Below are 19,621 nucleotides of genomic sequence, written 5' to 3' on the forward strand. Positions count from 1 at the left end.
ATTTGAGGTGGTTGTTACAGTGTTTTGGGGTATTCTGGGTGGTTGGTAGGGTATGTTAGGTGGTTACTAGGGTGTTTTGGGTGTTCTGCGCGTTTGCTAGGGTGTTTTGCTACTGGTATTTTCTTACTGGTAATTTTACAAAAATCCACATTTGAGTCTCTCTGATAGTCTGGTATCTGTTTCTATGAACTTTTATCTAAAAAAAGAAACAAGAAGCAAAGATTTAATCAAAAGAAAAAGAATATATCATATTTGTGTTGATCTTTTCTGAGATCAGAATATATCAGAGTCAGAATTTAGAAATAAACAGTGAATATTTACACCGTTATCTGACATAAGTGCCCGTGTTATTCAGTCACACACACCGCATCGGCGGCTTAGATCAAACTTCTGAACACAGGCACTCATTCGTGCAGAATCCATCCAGTCGTGCATCAGGGAGCTTTAATTCGGAAACACAGTGAGACCAGATCTAATCGGATGAGGTTTCATTCAGCGGCAGCAAAACAAACAAGCTGTGAAAAGCACAATCAGGGCAGCAAAACCCTGCGGCCGCACAGACACACACAACACCTTCAATACAGATAGCACTGATACATCTCTGTGTGTGTGTGTGTCTGAAAGACAAATAGAGCAGGAAAGGTGTTTCTCAAAACAGGAACTGGCAGGTTCTTTTACCTCCTGGACCACAGCTGTAGACTCTTTCCCATGATGCTTCTGGATTTCACAAGGCTTTCTGCAGAACAAACACACACACAATAAATGGGGTTTCTGCATAGGTAAACTCTAATTTAATGACAAAATCATATTGAAGGTACAGCAGAATCTATGATTAACTATCATAGAACATCAACTTGTTATGGATCCCCAAAAATCAGAAAATAAATTGGTGCACCCTTTTATTATTAATCTATAATCAAGTCTCATTTTGAAAAATTACAAGAAGCAAGCTTTCTGTTTACAATATATCCTCTGCAGATACATACAGGAATAATCAGGCCCACACTGAATTTATGCATGCAAAAAGTGCCACAGATTTCCGACAGCTGTAATTTAAGCTATACACATACCTTTGCATGTTTATGTAATATTTTGTCTAATCTGATTATGCATTCAGCTGTCCATGTTTACAGCCATTCAGATTCTGTCTGTGCGCCACATTAAACAACGAGAGGCCATGTGTTACAGAGATTTTATCGCAATTAAGAACCCTTAAACCAGCCTAATGTGGTTTGCTGTTCTCGGCTGGCCGTCAAACTGGTTTCTACTGGTCAGGTTTGATGGTTTTAGATATTTGGAGCACAGGCAGAGAAACTACAGCATCTAGACATACAGCTAAACCACATGGGTTGGTTTTTTCACCATTAACTTTGATAAAATCAGAGTATGGTATAACCTTGAGTGAGTAGTTCTATAAAAAAGCAGCTTAAAATATGGAAATGATATATATGCAATAATAATATGGTGACATTGATGCAACAATATTAATATGTTTTAAATGATTTATTATTAATATATTTAAATTGTTTTATAATTTAATTTTTATGTATTTGGTATATATATTAATATATGTTTGATAATTTAAATAATAATAATAATAAATATAGCAAATAAATAAAACAAAATAAACATTTTTATTTGAAAAGTGAAATAAAGAAATCTATTTACTTGTAATAATAATAATAATAGTAATTTTACAACATCTTTAAACATGACTCGTCAATTAAATTCAGAGTCAGTATTGCGTTTTATAATATTGCTAAAACACCTAAAGCAAGTCTAATGTTAGTGATGTAGCTTTAACAATGTTCAGATGGGGGCGATATTTCCAGTCTTTTAACAGCCACTGATATCCTCTCCAGGGTTCTGAACAATCCCTGCTCTCATTTCAGATGCTGATTTGATCAACAGAGTCTGTCTGAATATTGAGGACCTGAAAGTGTTGTTCATTTCGACTGCATCTGAACGTGTATGAATGTCATGATAGTTCACCTCCGCTCTCAGGTGTCTGCGGTGAGCTGTGGGAGCTCTGCCTCTCCTGCGACCTCCTCTCCAGGGCTCGAACTCTGGCCTGCGAGCGCTGGATGAAATCAGGCCGTCTGATCGCTAAAGCCTCCTGCACACACAGCAACTTTCAATAAAGGACCGAAAGAGCTGTTCGATTTAAAGTTGATATTTAAAATCTGACTCAGAAATCAAGATGTTCAAAGCTGTGTCAGTAAAATCACAAATGAGATCTCTTTGACATTTCAGTTATTTCTCCTAGACAGTAACGAGTTAAATGGAAATATAATGGTGACTTTAAGATAGCAGCTGTGTTTGGAACATGATAGCTGGTTTCTAACTGGTCTAAGAAGGTCATTAGCTGGTTGACCAGTTTAAAATGTATTTTCTATAAGCAAGAATACTGGATAAGCAAAAATAAAATTGGAACTAAAATGGTAATTTTGCTAAAGTAAAAAATAAATTATTTCAATACTATATGGAATTTATTATTAATAAATATACATCCATTTATAAAATAATTTGTAAAATACAAATGTATTTTGCAGGGAAAGAGATTAACACCAAGTCCAAAACATCTCTCAGTTTAAGATGGATGAGCAAAAACTTTCTCCTGGGAAAAAAATTCAATTCAAATTTTTACTGAGGTAAAAATTACATTATTAAAATATTATATGGATTTTGTATTATTAAATATACATTTAATTATGAAATAATTTGTAAAATAAAAATGATAAATGGCAAGAAAGGTGAGATTAACACTTAAAAAATATATTTAAAAACCCACAAAAAAAATCACAACTCTACATTTGTTTTATTTCCTACTTTTAAAAAATATATGGCTTTGATAATAAAATTGTCATGATTTCCAACTAGAATTCTGCAAATGATAAAAAATAAATGATAAATAAATGATAAAAAATTCCTGAAGTCCTAAAATACCCTGAAATGTACTAAAAAGTCAAATCAATTTAAGTAAATAATGGCCTTTTTAAATGATAAAATATTTTCTTTTAGAGGTCGGGTTTGAGTTGGTCTACAGTAATTATAAATGGCTTTATTTGAAGACATCTATTGCATGTCCTCGTTTACATAACTAAACGAACATAACTTTGGTACAGAAGTACCTGCAAACAACAGAAGAGAGAAGAGTAACTCACGCTAAGTGACAGTGGAGCCAAAGCAGTTTCACGAAGGTCATTTTCTGACTCAAATTGGACAAAATTCACACATTGTTCTGCTGGACGAGTTTTGTCCTTTCCATTAGCACCAGCAGCCTCTTCTTTGAGCTCTCTGTGTTCATTTTGCCCTCTAACCTCTGTTAAACACACTGATAAAGAGGAACAATATTCAGTCATGAAACCTCAATCTGTAATGCTCAGCATAGGCAGATATTCTGCAGCTCACGAATGGAGGAAAAACTCCAACTGTGTGGTGAGCTGCACTAATGCCAACATGTCCAGAGTTTAAAGACATCAATCTCTCTCTGTTGTCTACATAAAATCCTCTCCTCCTGCTAAATGTCAGTGTGTTTCAAGTGAAGTTTGTGTTTGAAGAAGCCAAAGGTCAGGAGAGATCAGGTACCTGCTGTTGCTGTGTGGGATATAGTTCGTCTCTGCTGGGCCTGCAGCTTTATGTTGGCGATAACCGCAGCGGCGTTCAAGGCCAGGACGGCGTCTGCGCTCAGATCAGTCGAGTTATCTGAGAACAAAGAGACTGTGCATCATCCAGAGTCTCTACTAGGCCTGAAACACACTGCACACAAGTGTCAGAATGCAAATGCTTCCGGCTATGCAAGCGGGATTTTGTTGCTGCATTCAGAAATGTAAGTAATGCAAGTATGCTACGTTCTGTGGCAGAATGATATATAGTTCTGCTAGGCCAAAACTACTGTTAGTTAAAGTACTGACATACTTGCAGTTAAACAAGAGAATGCAGAGAGTGCATTTGGTCTGCATTAACATTTGCTTGTAATTTGTTTTTGGTCTATGGACAGCTACAGCAAATACTGGAGTAAGGAGTTCCAGCAAACTCTTACATTATATTATATTTATTAAAGGGGTCATGAACTGCCTTTTTTAATTATTTTGTACTGTCCACTTATACTGTTATCAAGATTTTTGCAACAAAAAACATCATCATTCAGAATAGGCTATTTACTGTCCTGTTTTGACCCCTCATCAGAACGCAACGCTCTGTTTGAATTCATAGCTTTCAGTCACGTGACCGGCTCGAAAACATCCATAGAACTGCAGGACAAGCATGTCAATTTTCCATCTGTTTCACAGCTGCAAATATTTAGATCACCTCTCAAAAGAATAAAACAAAGGTATGTGAACAAAATGCAAGTTTTGGCCATTTGCAATCCATATTAAGCACCCGCGGCAATAATTCAATCATTAAACAGTGCGACAAAAACGTTGTAAAAAAACTTAAAGTGCCTTAATATATTTAAAACAGTACTATTCTCTATATTAATGTTGCATAGTTTACATAGGCAAGCAGATGAGGCCGGAATATGAACGCAATCTGCTTAATAGGTGCGTTCGACTTGAAACACGGCTACAGACGGCGATTAACGAGAGTAGCCGCTTGCAGTCGGGGTCAGAGTTGAAAACAGCGCGGTCAAGCCGGACATTTCTGCTCCCGTTAGTGACACTCACGCGGTGTTTGCATACTCTATCACAGATTAAATTAAATGCAATATTTATCAAATACACAACAGCAACAGAAACACTTTTTATATATTGCTTAATACAGCGCCATCTGTTCAAGAATAAAGTTCAACGTGAATATATACTATTTAAATACTAATAAAGTGGGGGTATATACTGTATGCTTTCATGATAAACGTGACTCAATATAACATTGCGACTACAGTAAAAAAGCTTTTACTGTTCTAAAAACACAGATTTATGAGCAGTATTGGACTTGAAGATGTTAGAAACACAGGGGTGAATTTGGCCAATCGTGAAACAGCTGTGTGGTCATCAGCGCTCCTGCAGTCGCTCTGAAAAAGCTGCGCAAGCTGAGTCAGTCGGCTGCTCTCGAAACGATATCGCGGTACTTTGATGCCGCACGTGACAGTGACGTACGCCGCCGGTTCAAGTCGGACTAAATTTCTAACCGGCATGCACTGCTTCAAGTCAGCCGCCGATCGGTCTGCGCGGTGCTGCATGAAGTCGAACGCGCCTAATGATTCAGGTGGGCGTTCCTATAAGGGTGTGACATCAGGTGAAAACTGCTGTGATTGGCTAATAGTTGTGTAGCTAAACAGGCAGGGATGTAGAATCGGTGGGCGGGGCTAAACAGGCTGTGATGTAGATTCGGTGGACGGAGCTAAACAGGCAGGGATGTAGAATCGGTGGGCGGGGCTACACAGGCAGTGAAGAGGCTTGTTCGAGATGGATCAGCGCTGCACAGACCGATCGGGCTTATGACATCAAAGTACCGCGAAAGCGATTCAAAAGCTTAAAGAGTTGTCTGCTCTCCAATCACACTGCCTGTTTCATTAAAACTTACATAATGACCCCCTTTTTGAGGGATTAATAATAACTTAATTATTTAATTATTTAATTTAATAACGTGATAATTATGAAACATATTATTAAATATAAATAAATATTTTCTAAAACAAAATAAAAAGTATTAAAATGTTATCTGGAAAACATTACATTACTATTGAAAATACATTTATTTTAAAAATTATTTTTCAAATACAAAGACTGAACACAAATACTGTACACTGCAAGGATGGGTGGATAGATGGATGGATAGAGAGATTCTGTAAACGTTTAAAAAAATAAAAAATTTTCATCCTAAATCCTAAATTTCAAGGGGAAAATCCCTCTAAAATGTCCTAAAAAATAAAAATCAACAAAGCAAACTGCATATAAAATAAATAGCATTTTGTGTTTACTTTTAGAGGTGTGAATTAGTCTGAACTAATTATAAATGACTTCATTTCAAACAATATTCATCTATGCATGTCCTCAGATAGTTAAACCTGTGTGTATGCATGTATTTCGGCAGCTGTCAGATTTCTCTCTGTGTGTAGCAGCTATAAATTCCCACGGAAGCTCAAAAACCGGGATTGAAAGCAGGGTAGAAATAGATTATGCATGCAAGAGATGTGTGGGAAAAGGAAAAGATGAGAAAACGTAAGACAGAATGAGAGAGACAGCACAGAAATCTCTCATTTCAGGGCAGTTCACCGCTACTGTGCGTATCTGCCGTGAAAAGCTTCAATTAAAAACCTCTGCTCTCTCACACGATAATACTCATCCATTATACATCAAAGAAGTGCCGCGCGACCTCAGCCTACAGTATGTTCTTGTACATCTACCACCGAATATCCACAGAGGTTCTGCTATTACCTGCTGCTTTTAGTAGCGTGAGAGGTTTGATTCCTGAAATAGGTTCCTCTCGCTCCTCAAGCCTTCGATCCCACTCCAATCGCTCTTTGCTTGCGCTCCTGTCCTCGCCACCGGAGGCCGAGCGCCTTCTTGCTTCGCTGCTGCTGGAACTAACAAGGTCAATATTTGTCTTCTGGGAAACAGGAGAGCTCTTGTTGTGAAACGCTGGATGTGTAACTGCATTAGTGCCAAGCTCTGTGCAGTTAAACAAGCTTGCGTCGCAGCTGAGAGGCCTTCGAGGTGGCTTGTGTTTTTTGGTGTCACTCTCCCCTGCTGTGCTGCTTGTATTTGGGTTGTTGAGGTAAAGAGACAGGCTAGATCTGTGCTGGGACCTCCATTGGTTTCCTCCTGGCTCTAAAGATATAGTTAGTGTTTGGTTCATCCGTTTAGATTCATTCGTTAACTGGGCTTCGTTGAGTCCTTCAGTGTAGCTGTGTCTGTATTGTGATGGACTGAAACGCTCTCTCTGTTCAGTCATTTTCACAATGGCTGTCTTTCTCCTCAGTACCACACCGTGGTCGATCTCTTCATGATCACAGCCAGAGGTCGAGACGATGGGCCGGCTGGTGGTACTTTTCGTTCTCTGTTCGGTGACTTTGACCACTAAGGCTTTTCTTCGTCTATCGGCGAGGTCATTCATCGCCGGACACAAAGGCTTGGAAATCTGTGTGACCTTCCTGGAAGTGATAGTGATGGATGATATTGAGGAGCTGAAGGACTCCGGTGCACTTCCGCGCCTGCTTGTGGGATCTCTAAACACAGGATGAGGTCCAGCATGGCCCGAGTCCATCTCGGCTTTTGGATTCCAGGCTTGCGATCCATTTCGTCCTCCCTCGGAGCTCACAGATCCTGAAGCCTGCAAGCAAACAAATGAAATCCCTTGAATTGGGCTTTGTGCGGATGAAAGAGGTTTTCTCTGCCTCCTGCATGCATAGTAAGGCTTTCGGAATCCACATTGTAACAACTCACATCATTCTGAACTGGTGCATTCCACCGTTTCCATAGCAACCGTATCAGTTTTGGGGGCAATTCGGTTAAGTTGGAATTCGGGGCACTTCTTTATTATATTACGAGAATCACAGAAGTTTTTTAATCTTTTAAAAAGGAATGCCTTACTTTCAAAGAGCCTGAATGGACAAAATAGAGATTTGTGCATATGAACATAAAAAAAAACAGGTAATGTACCATGGTATATATCAAAGTACCATGGTGCCTCCATGGAATGATATTCATAACCAATTTAACTTCTGAAATATTTCATGTTTGAGTGTAAATTTGGATGTTTAAACTATTTTAAAAAATGTAGATGATTCGATATATCGGTATAAATCCAACTGATATAAGACCAGAAACATGCATTAAGAAAGAACATTTTGAGTTCATGTTGTCTTTAGAATAGAGAGAAAAACTAAAGCAAAAAGACAGAATAGAATTGATATCAAAAACCTCTGATTTCAAACACTTTCCTGACTCCAAAACTCTTTATATAAGTACAAAAAATATAACTTTGATTCCAAAAACTCTTCCAGTGACTCTATATACTCAGCATTGACTCTAGAAACTAAAGAATGCCATTTAATCAAACTACAAAGAGATTAGAATCTGATGTATGCTTTGTATTTTTAAACTTAAGAACTTTCTTAAGAAGTATTTTTTAGGAATACAAAATATAATTTTTTCTTATCTTTTACTTTTTATCTGGTGTATGTATATCAAAGTACCTTCACTTTGCTGTTGTACCTCCATGAAATGGCATAAGCAATATTACTTCTGCAATATTTGAGTGTAAAACTGGATGTTTAAACTAGAAAGAAAAAAACAGGAGAGAACTTGATTTTAAACATCTGTATACATACAATTGATATACGACCAGGAACATGCATTAAGAAAGAACAGAGTCAGTTGTGCTTTTATTTTGTCTTTAGAAAAAGAAGGAGCATTTCTGTAGATACTGAAACAGTTTATTCTTTCTTCAGCCCCACAATTTCCCATCGGGGACATAAAATGGTAAAAAGTTAAACAAAAGGACAGAATAAAAATTAGAGAGATGCAGAAAAGCTGCCTGGAGGAAACATCCCATAAGCAGCACATCAACAGACACAGAAAGAGATTTATTCAGAGAACACATTTATCTGATAGAAACGACCCGTACAGTGTTCAGCTCGTCCCAGTGAGGTTGATTTGTGTGTAGGTCATCTAGAATTATGCATGTAACTGATTACAAGACGCTTTTAAAGAGCGTTTACAGTTTTTCTAAATGAAAGACTGCTGAGGAACAGAAGCACAGCGCAGACAAACTTGATCAAATATTTGTAATATTTGTTTAGTGCTTCATGAACATCTATATTACCACTTCAGATCCGCACAACTTGCACTGCACTTATGTTCCTTTAGCAGATGCTCGCATGGAAAAGCAACTTGGGCCCAGACCGGATCTGCATACTTTATTTTATGCACTGAATGATTTTGAAAAATCTAATGGATTTAAACATGCTAAACTGTTAAATAAGTTTCTACACTATACTTGTATTTCAGCAAGGATGCATTACATTTCTATTTCAAATAAATGCTGTTCTTTTCACTTTCTAGTCATTAAAAAATTCTGAAAAAAAGTGCATCATGGTTTTTACAAAAATATAAATCAGCATAACTGTTTTCAACATGGATAATAATCAGAACTGTTTCTTGAGCTCAAACCAGCATATTAGAATGATTTCTGAAGATCATGTGACACTGAAGACTGGAGTAATGATGCTGAAAATTCAGCTTTGATTACAGGAATAAATTACATTTTAAAATATATTCACATAGAAAACAGTTATTTCAAATTGCTATAATATTTAAAAATATTACTATATTTACTGTATTTTTTTGAACAAATAATTGGATCCTTGGTGAGCAGAAGAGACCTCTTTAAAACAGTTTAAATTTGAGAATGTTTAAAATTTGTTAAAAATTTTAAAAGAATAATGATAATACAAAATTACATTTGTACAAAATAGTAAAATATCTGAGAAATACGGGTGGAGTTAGTGAAAATAGCCTTTGCCAACAAGGTTGGCTATTTGCACTCAGTGTAAATAGACATTGGCATTATTCAAACCATGTGCTTCTGAATCACACGTTTCTATCAAGAGCAGCAAGGCTTTATGAACCATATAATCATACAAATCTATATTAGCAGTGTCTTTTGGGTCAAGTTTGTGTTTATAATAAGTAGGGCAACAAACAGGCATCTCTCTGTTTGGGGGCTGAGAGACCCAATGCCCATTTTAATAGCGTGACAAAATATTTAACTTTAAAGAATCAGGCTCACACTGGGTGACATTTTCTGATTTTAAGCAAAATTACAGCATAACTCATTTTATGTGGCCAAAAATGTTTCATAATTTCTGTTTTGGCTCTCAGAGACCCGAGATATAAAACATGAATAAATGCATTGGATTTCCACATGCTACAATGATCTGACTAGAGCACACTTCAGAAATACACTTCTGCAAGCGTTTTAGTTTGATTTATTTTATTGTATTGTTCTACAATTGTATCTGCTGGTGTCAAATTGACCCCAAACAGAAACTGTACGGCATAATAATAATTTTTCTGAAAGGTGCATGCATAGTTTATGATACATGAGATTGTTAAAACTTCAATAACACCTGCCTGCTGGGTTTTGAGTATTTCAGACGAACATATTTAAATGATTCAAATAATATAATTAAGACAGTGAGAACAAAACATAAAGCAAACTAGTCTCACCTGATGGAGGACAGATGGTGTTTTTTCAGGTGTCCTCCAGTATCTGAATCCTACAGGTTCAGGCCTCGCAGCTTCCCTGTCTGAATAAAACAAGAAAAGTCCACGTTGAGTTGCATTTTCCGTGTTTTTCATTGAGAAATGGAACATAATACCAACTAAAGTGTGTCTCTGTGCGTATGATATAAATCCAGCGGCGTTTCCTGCCACTCCTGTGTCACAATAAGGCCGATCCTCCTGTTGTGTGTGTTTACACTGTCAACAGAGGCCTGCTTAGACTGACTTAACCTGCATCACTTACAGGTGTCAGGAAGACAGCGAGCGAGTGGGAGAGATTTTAATCTGACAGACTGTCGCTGCGCCACCCGGCTGTGATGGATCGTTCTCTGTCAGCGTTTCCATGGAGATGCAGTCATGGCATCATCTGACAGCTAAGGTGGCAAGCTAACTATTCCTTGCCGTTGTTTTTTTAGGGCAAGTAATCGCACATCACACTGGCAGCTAACACCTGACAGGCAGCTATTTTCCCAGCATGCTCCCGGTTCACGGGACAGAGCGGCACACACTCTTGTCAACCGCTCAGGTATTGTGTGTCAGGTTCTGCATCGTATTTACGTCGTATCACGCTGTTGTAATTACCAGTGGGAAACTCTGAGAAGCTTTGGCTTTCCGAGTTGAGGGCGTGTTCATTTAGAATTGTGGTAGAAACACGTTGTTATTGATCAAAATTAAAGCTGAATTGTGTCATTTTTGTCTCACGAGCATCACCATATAACACTTCTATCTGCTATTGGTCATCCATCAGCTAGCCACGCCCCTGACAAACGCCATTGGTTGAGTCACTCATAAAGCCTTGGGATAGTTGAACATTTTAGAACAGCACATGACTGATAAAATGAATTATTATTAATATACTAATATTTTTGGAAACACAACATGCACCCTGCAGTTTTCCGCCAAAAAAAAATGAAGAAAATGAAGAAATTAAGACTGTACTGTAAAATAAAATGTATGTTCTTAAATACCCAATTTATTTTACAGTGAAATATTGCAATAGTAATATTTCTCATTCATCATAATTTAATTGAGTAATAATTATAATTATTAAAATAAAAATATAATAATAGTAATAGTTAACATTTTATTTTACAAAACCAAAAACGTTATTATTAGTTTATAACCACGTTGATTTACAATTTTACTGTAAAATATCACAATAGTAATTTTTCTAATTTTGTTTAATATTTTAGTAATAATAATAACTGAATGATTTTACAATACTACTACTACTACTACTACTACTAATAATAATAATGGATAATAAATGGATTTTCCCAACACATTTCTTTTCTTTAATTTTCTTTAATAATTTAAAATCATGCAATCTTCTCCAGAATCAAAGCAGAATTCATCTCTTTTCCATCACTGTTTTGGGATTCTGGCAACACAGTGTGATCCAGAGCGACAGGCAGCAAGTGTCTGTCATTGACCCTTACTCACTCATTCTGTGTTTACAACCGAAGAACGGCCTACACACACACACACACACTGATCAGCATGGCACTCATGTCCTGTCAGAGTCTCACACCATCTGGAGCTGGTGAGAAAAAAGAAAAAAAAAGAAAAAGAGAGAGAAATTCCCAAACATGTCTGTTGTAAACACTCATGGACGAGTAAGTGCTCCTCGTTCCTGCACCGCTGCCTCCTCCTCCTCCTCCTCCTCCCCCTTCCCCTTGACTCGGCCCTGCTCTCACAGCTGTAATTACAGTGACGCTGCGGCAGCATCATTATACGCTCGTCACCTGCTGACAGACCCGAGAGAAAAGCAGCAGCAGGAGCACTGAGAGGATGACTGCACTGAGGAATCCACCGCATGAGACTGAAAACCTAATACTGCTCTGTCCCTGACTCCAACCAATCTGCTTCTGATCCAAAACCATCCGTTTCTGAGTCCAAACAGTCTTCCCTTGACTCCAAACAATCTGTCCCTGGCTCTAAACAATATACACAACCACAAAAACTTGTTCCAGACTCCAAAAACTCTGATTCCAAACACTTAACTTTGATTCCAAAAACTCTTCCAGTGACTCCAAATACTCATCTTTGACTCTAGAAACTCTTTAAAAAGAATGCCATTTAATCAGACTACGAAGACGATGGAATACCTTGCCTTTAGAGATTAGAAACAGACCCCTTCTCTGTCTGTTTTTAAGTCCTTGCTAAAAACGTATTTGTTTTCTTTAGTGTATTGACTACTGTTATACAGTTATTTTTAAACAGGGTTTTTTTCTGATCTGTTTTCTGTGTATTTTTAAAATCCTGCTCTTCTGTAAAGTACTTTGGTCAGATTTTGGTCAGTAACTTGAACTTGAGATCAGAATCTGATGTATGTTTTGTGTTGTTTTTGTTGTTGTTGTTTTATACTGAAGCACAATAAAAAAATTAGCTAATTAAGAAACAGAAGATATTATCTCATTTTCTCAGTCTTTCTTTTTTCAACGTTACTTGGTGCATACAAGGGCCGGATTCACAAAACATTCTTGTGAATAAAATTCTTCTTAACTGGTATTTTCTTCTTATTTTTAAACTACAAATATTTTGTATACTTCCAAAAAACTTCTTAAGAAAGGTCTTAAGTCTGTTCTTAAGACAAAACTTACGAAGACCTCAAATCTCGAAATTGCAAATAACTTTCGAGAAGTTTTTAATCAACTTTCAAGTATTTAAGCATTATAACGCGCACACATTTGAACATATATTTGTATGCATTTATATATATATAAAATAAAAAAGAATTAAGTAAATAATTAAGAAGTTACCTTAGGAAGTTATTTTTTTTATTAAGAACACTTTTGTAAAACAGGCCTCTTAAAATTGCATCACCCTCTTTTCTACACCTACAGACATGAGGCAATCATACAGTAATGAATAGGATATGCCTGAAATTTCCTGGCAAATTCAACCCAAACCGCTCCTAATATAAATCATTATTGTGTCATACCACAGAGTATCACAGAACACTGATTGTTTCATGTACTCATTCAATAATGCCATTTTGTTAATTTTTTTATCCCAAAAATCTTTCATAGTGCAACTTTAGAAAGTTAATTATATACACAACTTGGATTTCTGCATGAAGCAATTCACTGAATTTATTGATAATGGTATTTTATACCACCACTGAGTAAAGCTCAAACCTCCAAACATAATTCACCGGTGCTCTCTGCCAAGTTGTTCGTTCAGAAATTTCATATGCCGTCTTAATCAATACGCACCATTTGGTCTTGGTCCGCTAAGTTTGGCAGGAGTGCTGAGCAACACTGGAGTGATAGGAGACTTCAGTTTCTGCTAAAAGAACACACACAGACTTTAGATGTAGAAAAGACAGATAACATGAATGTGATTTCATTAGATAACAGGTCCTGCAGTGTTTGAAAGCATGCGCCACTCAGTTTGCCATTCAGACAGTTCAAGTTTGATTTAAGGGAATAGTTCGCCCAAAAATTTAAATTTGCTGAAAAGGTATTCACTCTCCAGCCATCCAATATGTAGATGAGTTTGTTTCTTGATCAGAACAGATTTGGAGAAAAGTAGCATTGCATCACATGCTCACCAATGGCTCCTCTGCAGTGAATGGGTGCCGTCAGAATGAGAGTCCAAACAGCTGATAAAAACATCACAATAATCCACAAGTAATCCACACCACTCCGGTCCATCAAATAACATCTTGTGATGCCAAAAGCTGCGTGTTTGTAAGAGACAAATCCATAATTTTTTATTTCAAACTGTTGTTTCCGAATAAAATACGAGTCCTCTATCCATAATATTGCTTTCTCCAGTTAAAAAGTAATTTCGCCAAGAAGTAAATATGCACAAGCACCATTTACAAGCAAAAGCAGTCCAAAACAGGTCTAAACAAATATGCGGGTGGATTTTGATGTAAGAGGACAACAGGAGATTTTTTACTCAAGGAAGTGTTATTATGGATTCTTATTTTAGTCAGAAGCAATAGTTTAAAGTTAAAAACATCTTAATGATGGATTTGTTTCTTACAAACATGCAGCTTTTCGCTTCACAAAACATTAACTGATGGACTGGAGTGGTGTGGATTATTGTGATGTTTTTATCAGCTGTTTGGACTCTCATTCTGACGGCACCCATTCACTGCAGAGGATCCACTGGTGAGCAAGTGATGCAATGCTACATTTCTCCAAATCTGATGAACAAACAAACTCATCTACATCTTGGATGGCCTGAGGATGAGTAAATGATCAGCTAATTTTCATTTTTGGGTGAACTATTCTTTTAAGTTTCCAAATACTACTAAAGCTTAAACATAAAATGACTGATATATGACAGATGAAACAATAGAAAGATCTGAGTATTCACAAATGCTTTTGGAATTGTTTCTATCCTCTGGGTCCTGCGGCACTGTTGTGATCCTGTTGTTGGCTCAGATGCGGTTGGATCTATTCATTCCTAAATCTGTTCCGAATGGATCCAAGCACCTGCTGACAGAGTGGTTTTATTTTGACTTTGTGCAGCACCCAGACAGCCACTGAAGTTCACGTATTTGACAGTCATCCAGAGATTTCTCTCTTTCCCTCCTTTCAGTTTTCTATTGCTCTCTCTCTTTCTGGCATCAGCTGGCACTAAGGTAAATCAGGTCTGAGTGCTTGGCTGTTCATTTCCGGGGTTTGCTCCCAGTAGAGGTGAGAGTGATTGTTGTGTGGTGTACAGTGGTGAAAGTCTGGGACTATGCAGGCTTTTATCTCCAGTCTGGATGACTCATTCAATCTGAGCTTCTGGGCAAAAAAGTTTTATACTGTACAATTTGTGTGATACAGTGGAGCTGTCTTACAAAACTCTCACAGATCATTTTTTATTACATTTTTAATCTTATTTTCATTTAAAAACTGCAACATTCTGAAATGTAAAAAATGAAGGCGGAATCTCAATGATTTAGTGGATATCTGATAGTCGGATTACTATGCAAGAACAATTTTCCGCTCCAAAGAGCAGATAAGTCATTATCAAGGGACACTTTAAAATTATTCAGAAAGTAATAATTTATAACTCTCTTTGTCAGAACTGAATATTAGAATACTGCATACTGGACAGTGTATACTGGCTTTTTAAGTGTGGGAAACAGAATGCAGTATATATTTGGACTGTTACATTTTCTGCCACCTTTATTGGTTAGAGAAGTAACAGCACATCTCTCCCACCAAGACTCATGATTTGAGGAATCATTCAAATCACTAACCTTAAATATGAGCCGTAGTCACAGTGATGATTGCTTTAGCAAGCACCATTAATGATAAATTATGTTAGTACAGTAGTACATTGTTCTCACATGACCTTATTAAGTTGCATGTCTAATTCTGCAAGTGGCATCCAGTCTTGGAAAGTAATTTTGAGCAAAGATGTCTTTAGTCCAGGCTAATAAAAAAATCTGGCAAATTAAACTAAAAGAAAATAAGTAAATAAAAAACATATAAATAAACAACAAATAACTAATAAAAATGAATAAATATAATTAAAAAATACTTCAAATGCATTAAACTCTTACAGTATTATTATTAATAATAAATGAAATATGTAAATTATATATATATATATATATATATATATATATATATATATATATATATACAGTATATGTGTGTGTGTGTATAAATAAAAATAATTAAATACAATTTTAAAATGCTACAAATGCATTAGAAAAATCTGAAAAAGTTCTCTGAAAATAGTACGCTACTCTGAACTTCCTGTGACATCACTTCCCTTTTCTATTACTCTTTCTTACCTGGCACCTGCTATTGTCATGGCGGTTGTCAGAGATGACCGTCAGTCTCACGTGTCTTTGTATGGGTAGCCAGCCAAAGCGAACCGGAGCGAGAGCACAGAACTGAGATCTTTCTCCAGTGGGAGCAGCTTTAATGTGAACAGACTCCAGGCTGCTCAAGGAGCTTTCACACACACTGGGACAGACGTTAGGTGTCTGATTCCTCTTTCGGAGAGAGGAAACATCAGGACATGGCAGGTTACTTCCTGCTGTCTCATTTGGGAGAACCGTCATCGATACCGTCCGGTCCACAAACGGAGGTATTTGATTCCGAAGCCGACGTGATTGGAGTCTCTCCAGCGTCTGAAGCCATTTGTCCATCCTGCCACCCTCTATGCAGCTCAATGGACGAGCTCCGCGAGGGGGCTCATTCACCTGTGCCGCAGGGCCCTCGTAATAACCCCGCTCTCCAGGCCTCTTCCATGATGAGGACCTGCAAAGGAGACTCGTGCTGTTTTTGCCAGCTGCACCATGGGGCTGAAGTAGCTGCCGCCAGCCCTCAGGCTTCACATCCTCCATAATACACTCTGAGAAAGACATTGAAAATGGATCTTAAATGGATAGTTCACCCAAAAATGAAACTTTGCTGTTCATTTACTCGCACTCAGGCCAAGACGAAGATGATTTCTTTTCTTGAGTAGAACAGTAAAGAGGTTTTTAGCTGAAAATGTGGTCCTTGGTGATTCGTAAAATATCATCCCGTTTTTGAGAATATCAGGCAACTCAAAATCAATACCTGTAGCTCCTGACAATATATATTGAGGTCTTAAGAAGCGAAACGATCTGTCTGTGCAAGAAACTGAAAATTATTTACAACATTATAGCCTGTAATCCAGTGTCTCAGGCAAACGGGGAAATCTCATTCTTTTCCACAAACTGTTTTTTTTTTTTAGACAGTTCATTTCAGTGAACTGGTTCAATTCAATCGTTCGTTTATGTAATCATGCAATGACATAACATATACACAGTTATGTTAATAAAACACCCATTAATGAACATGTAACTTGAAGATCTGTGCTGCTCAAGCCACGAACTGTTTTAGATGGCTCAGTCCAATCTTGTGAACTGGTTCTTTCAGTTCTCTAAAAAGAACTGGTTCAAAAGAATGATTCGTTTGTGAACCGGACATCTCTCCGGACTGTTTACCTAAACTATGGATTATAGGAAATAATGTTGTAAGTAATGTTCAGTTTCTTGCACAGACCGATCGTTTCGCTTCTTAAGACCTCAATATATCGTCAGGAGCCACAGCTATTAATTTTGTGTTCCTTGTTATGCTTTTTTCCCTCTCAAATACGGGCAGCTGCTGACTTGTTTTCTCATAAAATTAACATACAAGCATGTCCACTCTTAAAAAAATCAGTAAAAAATACACCAAAACACCTTAAAAATATAAATTCTCTGAGCTGTTTTCAGCTTTTTCTATTGCTTTTGGCAAATAGTTTCATAGATTTCTTACAGTGACATCCTAATTGAGCTCAGACTGCTTAGTCAATACAATCCTACACAAACTCACTTAAATTCGCCAATACTCAACAAGTTGACATGACAGCGTGCACAATTAGCAGAACACTTTACCTGCGTCACACGGCTCTGAAGAGGATGAAACAATCTGACTTCAAAAAGCAATAGCACTGAGACAATCCCAGCTTTCCTTCCATGTCTCTTTCTCTTGTGGTGTGAAGAGTTGCCACTGGTGCTGTCTTCTCTCAGCCATGACTATAAATGTGTGTGCTAGTCTGAACGAACAAAAGACTTACAGAACAACTCCTATTTTCACTGGAAGAGAGATGTGTGTGTGTGTGTGCGTGTTTGCTAGCAGCCAGCAAATACCCCCTTTTTCATCCTAGGACATGTTGGCTTGGAGTTGTTTTGTTTACTCTCGGAGATGCTTTTAACATTCGTCTTGCGGTCACAAAGGACTGTTTAGTTTAACACAGATAATCTAAAGTGAAAAAGCATTATCTGGATAAACACTACACTTTGTACTACATGCATTTTCTTCTCTTTCAGTGTTTTTTTTAAAGGTCAAGGTCAAGGTCAAGTTTATTTATATAGTATGTGCTGACCAAGGTGCTGCACAACCAAAACATCAGAAAAATCAACTAACAAAAGCATTAAGACAATATAAAATTTGAAATCATTAAATAATACAATAAGTAATGCAAGACATCACCAAACAAAGAAACAAACAGAAACAAAACAAAAAAGTATTTTCAAGTTAAAGGGGTCATATGATGCGATTTAAATTTGTCCTTTCTCTTTGGAGTGTTACGAGCTCTTGGTGCATAAAGAAGATCTGTAAAGTTGCAAAGACTAAAGTCTCAAATCCAAAGAGATATTCTTTATAAAAGTTAAGAGTCAGCCACACCTACCTAAAATGCCTCGTTCTAACACGCCCCCACATGTCTATGTCACGATGTGGGAAGATCTGCATAACGCCGCCCAAATGTTCACGCAAAGAAAGAAGGCGTAACTTTTATTCTCGCTGTAGTATTGTTACCGCCGCCGCCATGTCGTGAAGGCGCTGTGTGCTTCGTTGTGAAAGCGAAACTACTTTGTTTGGTCTTCCGAAAGAGGACGTGGAAGTGGACGAAGCGGAGTCCAGCCCGGGGTCGTCACATGTGGTTGCCACAGGCATCACGGTATGGTAAGGGACGTAACATTTCTGTCACATGCTTGAAGAATTCGGCCAATCACAACACACTGGATAGCTGGCCAATCAGAGCACACCTTGCTTTTTCAGACCGATGAGCTTTGTAAAAATCTACGCGTTTCAGAAAGGCGGGGCATAGAGGAGAAACAATAATGAACAGTATGTGGAAAATAATGTGTTTTTTGAACCTTAAACCGCATAAACACATTTCATTACACCAAATACACAAAATAATGTTCTTTTTAGCAACATCATATGACCCCTTTAAGCAAAAGCCTGAGAAAAAAGATATGTTTTAAGAGATTATTTAAAAGAAGATAACGTAGGGGATGATCTGATGGATAAAGGCAAAGAGTTCCAGAGTGTAGGACCAAGAACTGAAAAAGCTCTGTTCCCTTTAGATTTTAAACGAGATTTTGGGACAATCAATAATTAAACTAGAACATTTTCTCAGAGTGCAAAACTAGTGCAAAATTCACTGCCGCAATGGATTTTGTGGGTGGTTTTAACGAGCGAATGAGTGGGTGGTTGCTCACTTAGCCAAGTCAAAACCTCCAACTTTTAACTATCTTTGGTGTAATATTTTGATCTCTAGATATGGCTCGGTTATCTATTTCAAAATGAATTGATTGGATTGTTTCCAATTATCCACCAGGCAAGAAACTTTGAAAATCACTTAGAAAAGTAACAGCAAAACTTTGTTTAACAAGCTGCAAAATATAAACAATCATTAATGTCTTTAGCACAAACTTAGCATAGCAACACACTAAAAACCGGACACCATAGCAGCTGCATAACAACACACTAAAACCCCCCAGAACACCATAGCAACTGCATAGTAACACACTAAAACCCCCAAAAGGACACCATAGCAACTGCATAGAAACACACTAAAATATGACACTACATAGCAACACACTAAAACCCCTCAGAACACCATAGCAG

General features: G+C 37.3%; 1 protein-coding gene across 2 annotated transcripts in view; it reads right to left on the reverse strand.

Annotated features, from left to right (window-relative positions):
- Positions 1-17,723, reverse strand: part of cunh10orf90 (chromosome unknown C10orf90 homolog) — a 24,116-nt gene extending 6,393 nt beyond the window's left edge. Inside the window, exons 1-9 of one of the 2 annotated variants that reach the window (XM_016230385.1) lie at positions 17,599-17,723; positions 15,982-16,547; positions 13,448-13,520; positions 10,176-10,255; positions 6,381-7,275; positions 3,589-3,705; positions 3,165-3,322; positions 1,993-2,116; positions 679-736 (exon numbers count right to left, since the gene is read on the reverse strand). In XM_016230385.1, the coding sequence (XP_016085871.1) occupies positions 679-736; positions 1,993-2,116; positions 3,165-3,322; positions 3,589-3,705; positions 6,381-7,275; positions 10,176-10,255; positions 13,448-13,520; positions 15,982-16,539 (2,063 nt within the window). In that variant the 5' untranslated portion in view covers positions 16,540-16,547; positions 17,599-17,723. Of the gene's footprint in view, positions 1-678; positions 737-1,992; positions 2,117-3,164; positions 3,335-3,588; positions 3,706-6,380; positions 7,276-10,175; positions 10,256-13,447; positions 13,521-15,981; positions 16,548-17,598 lie in introns of both variants that reach the window. The other variant, XM_016230383.1, reaches the window with a different exon arrangement.
- Positions 17,724-19,621: the final 1,898 nt, after the last annotated feature.

This window comes from Sinocyclocheilus grahami, unplaced genomic scaffold (genome assembly GCF_001515645.1).
Source record: "Sinocyclocheilus grahami isolate Dianchi unplaced genomic scaffold, SAMN03320097.WGS_v1.1 scaffold369.1, whole genome shotgun sequence".
NCBI lineage: Eukaryota > Metazoa > Chordata > Actinopteri > Cypriniformes > Cyprinidae > Sinocyclocheilus > Sinocyclocheilus grahami.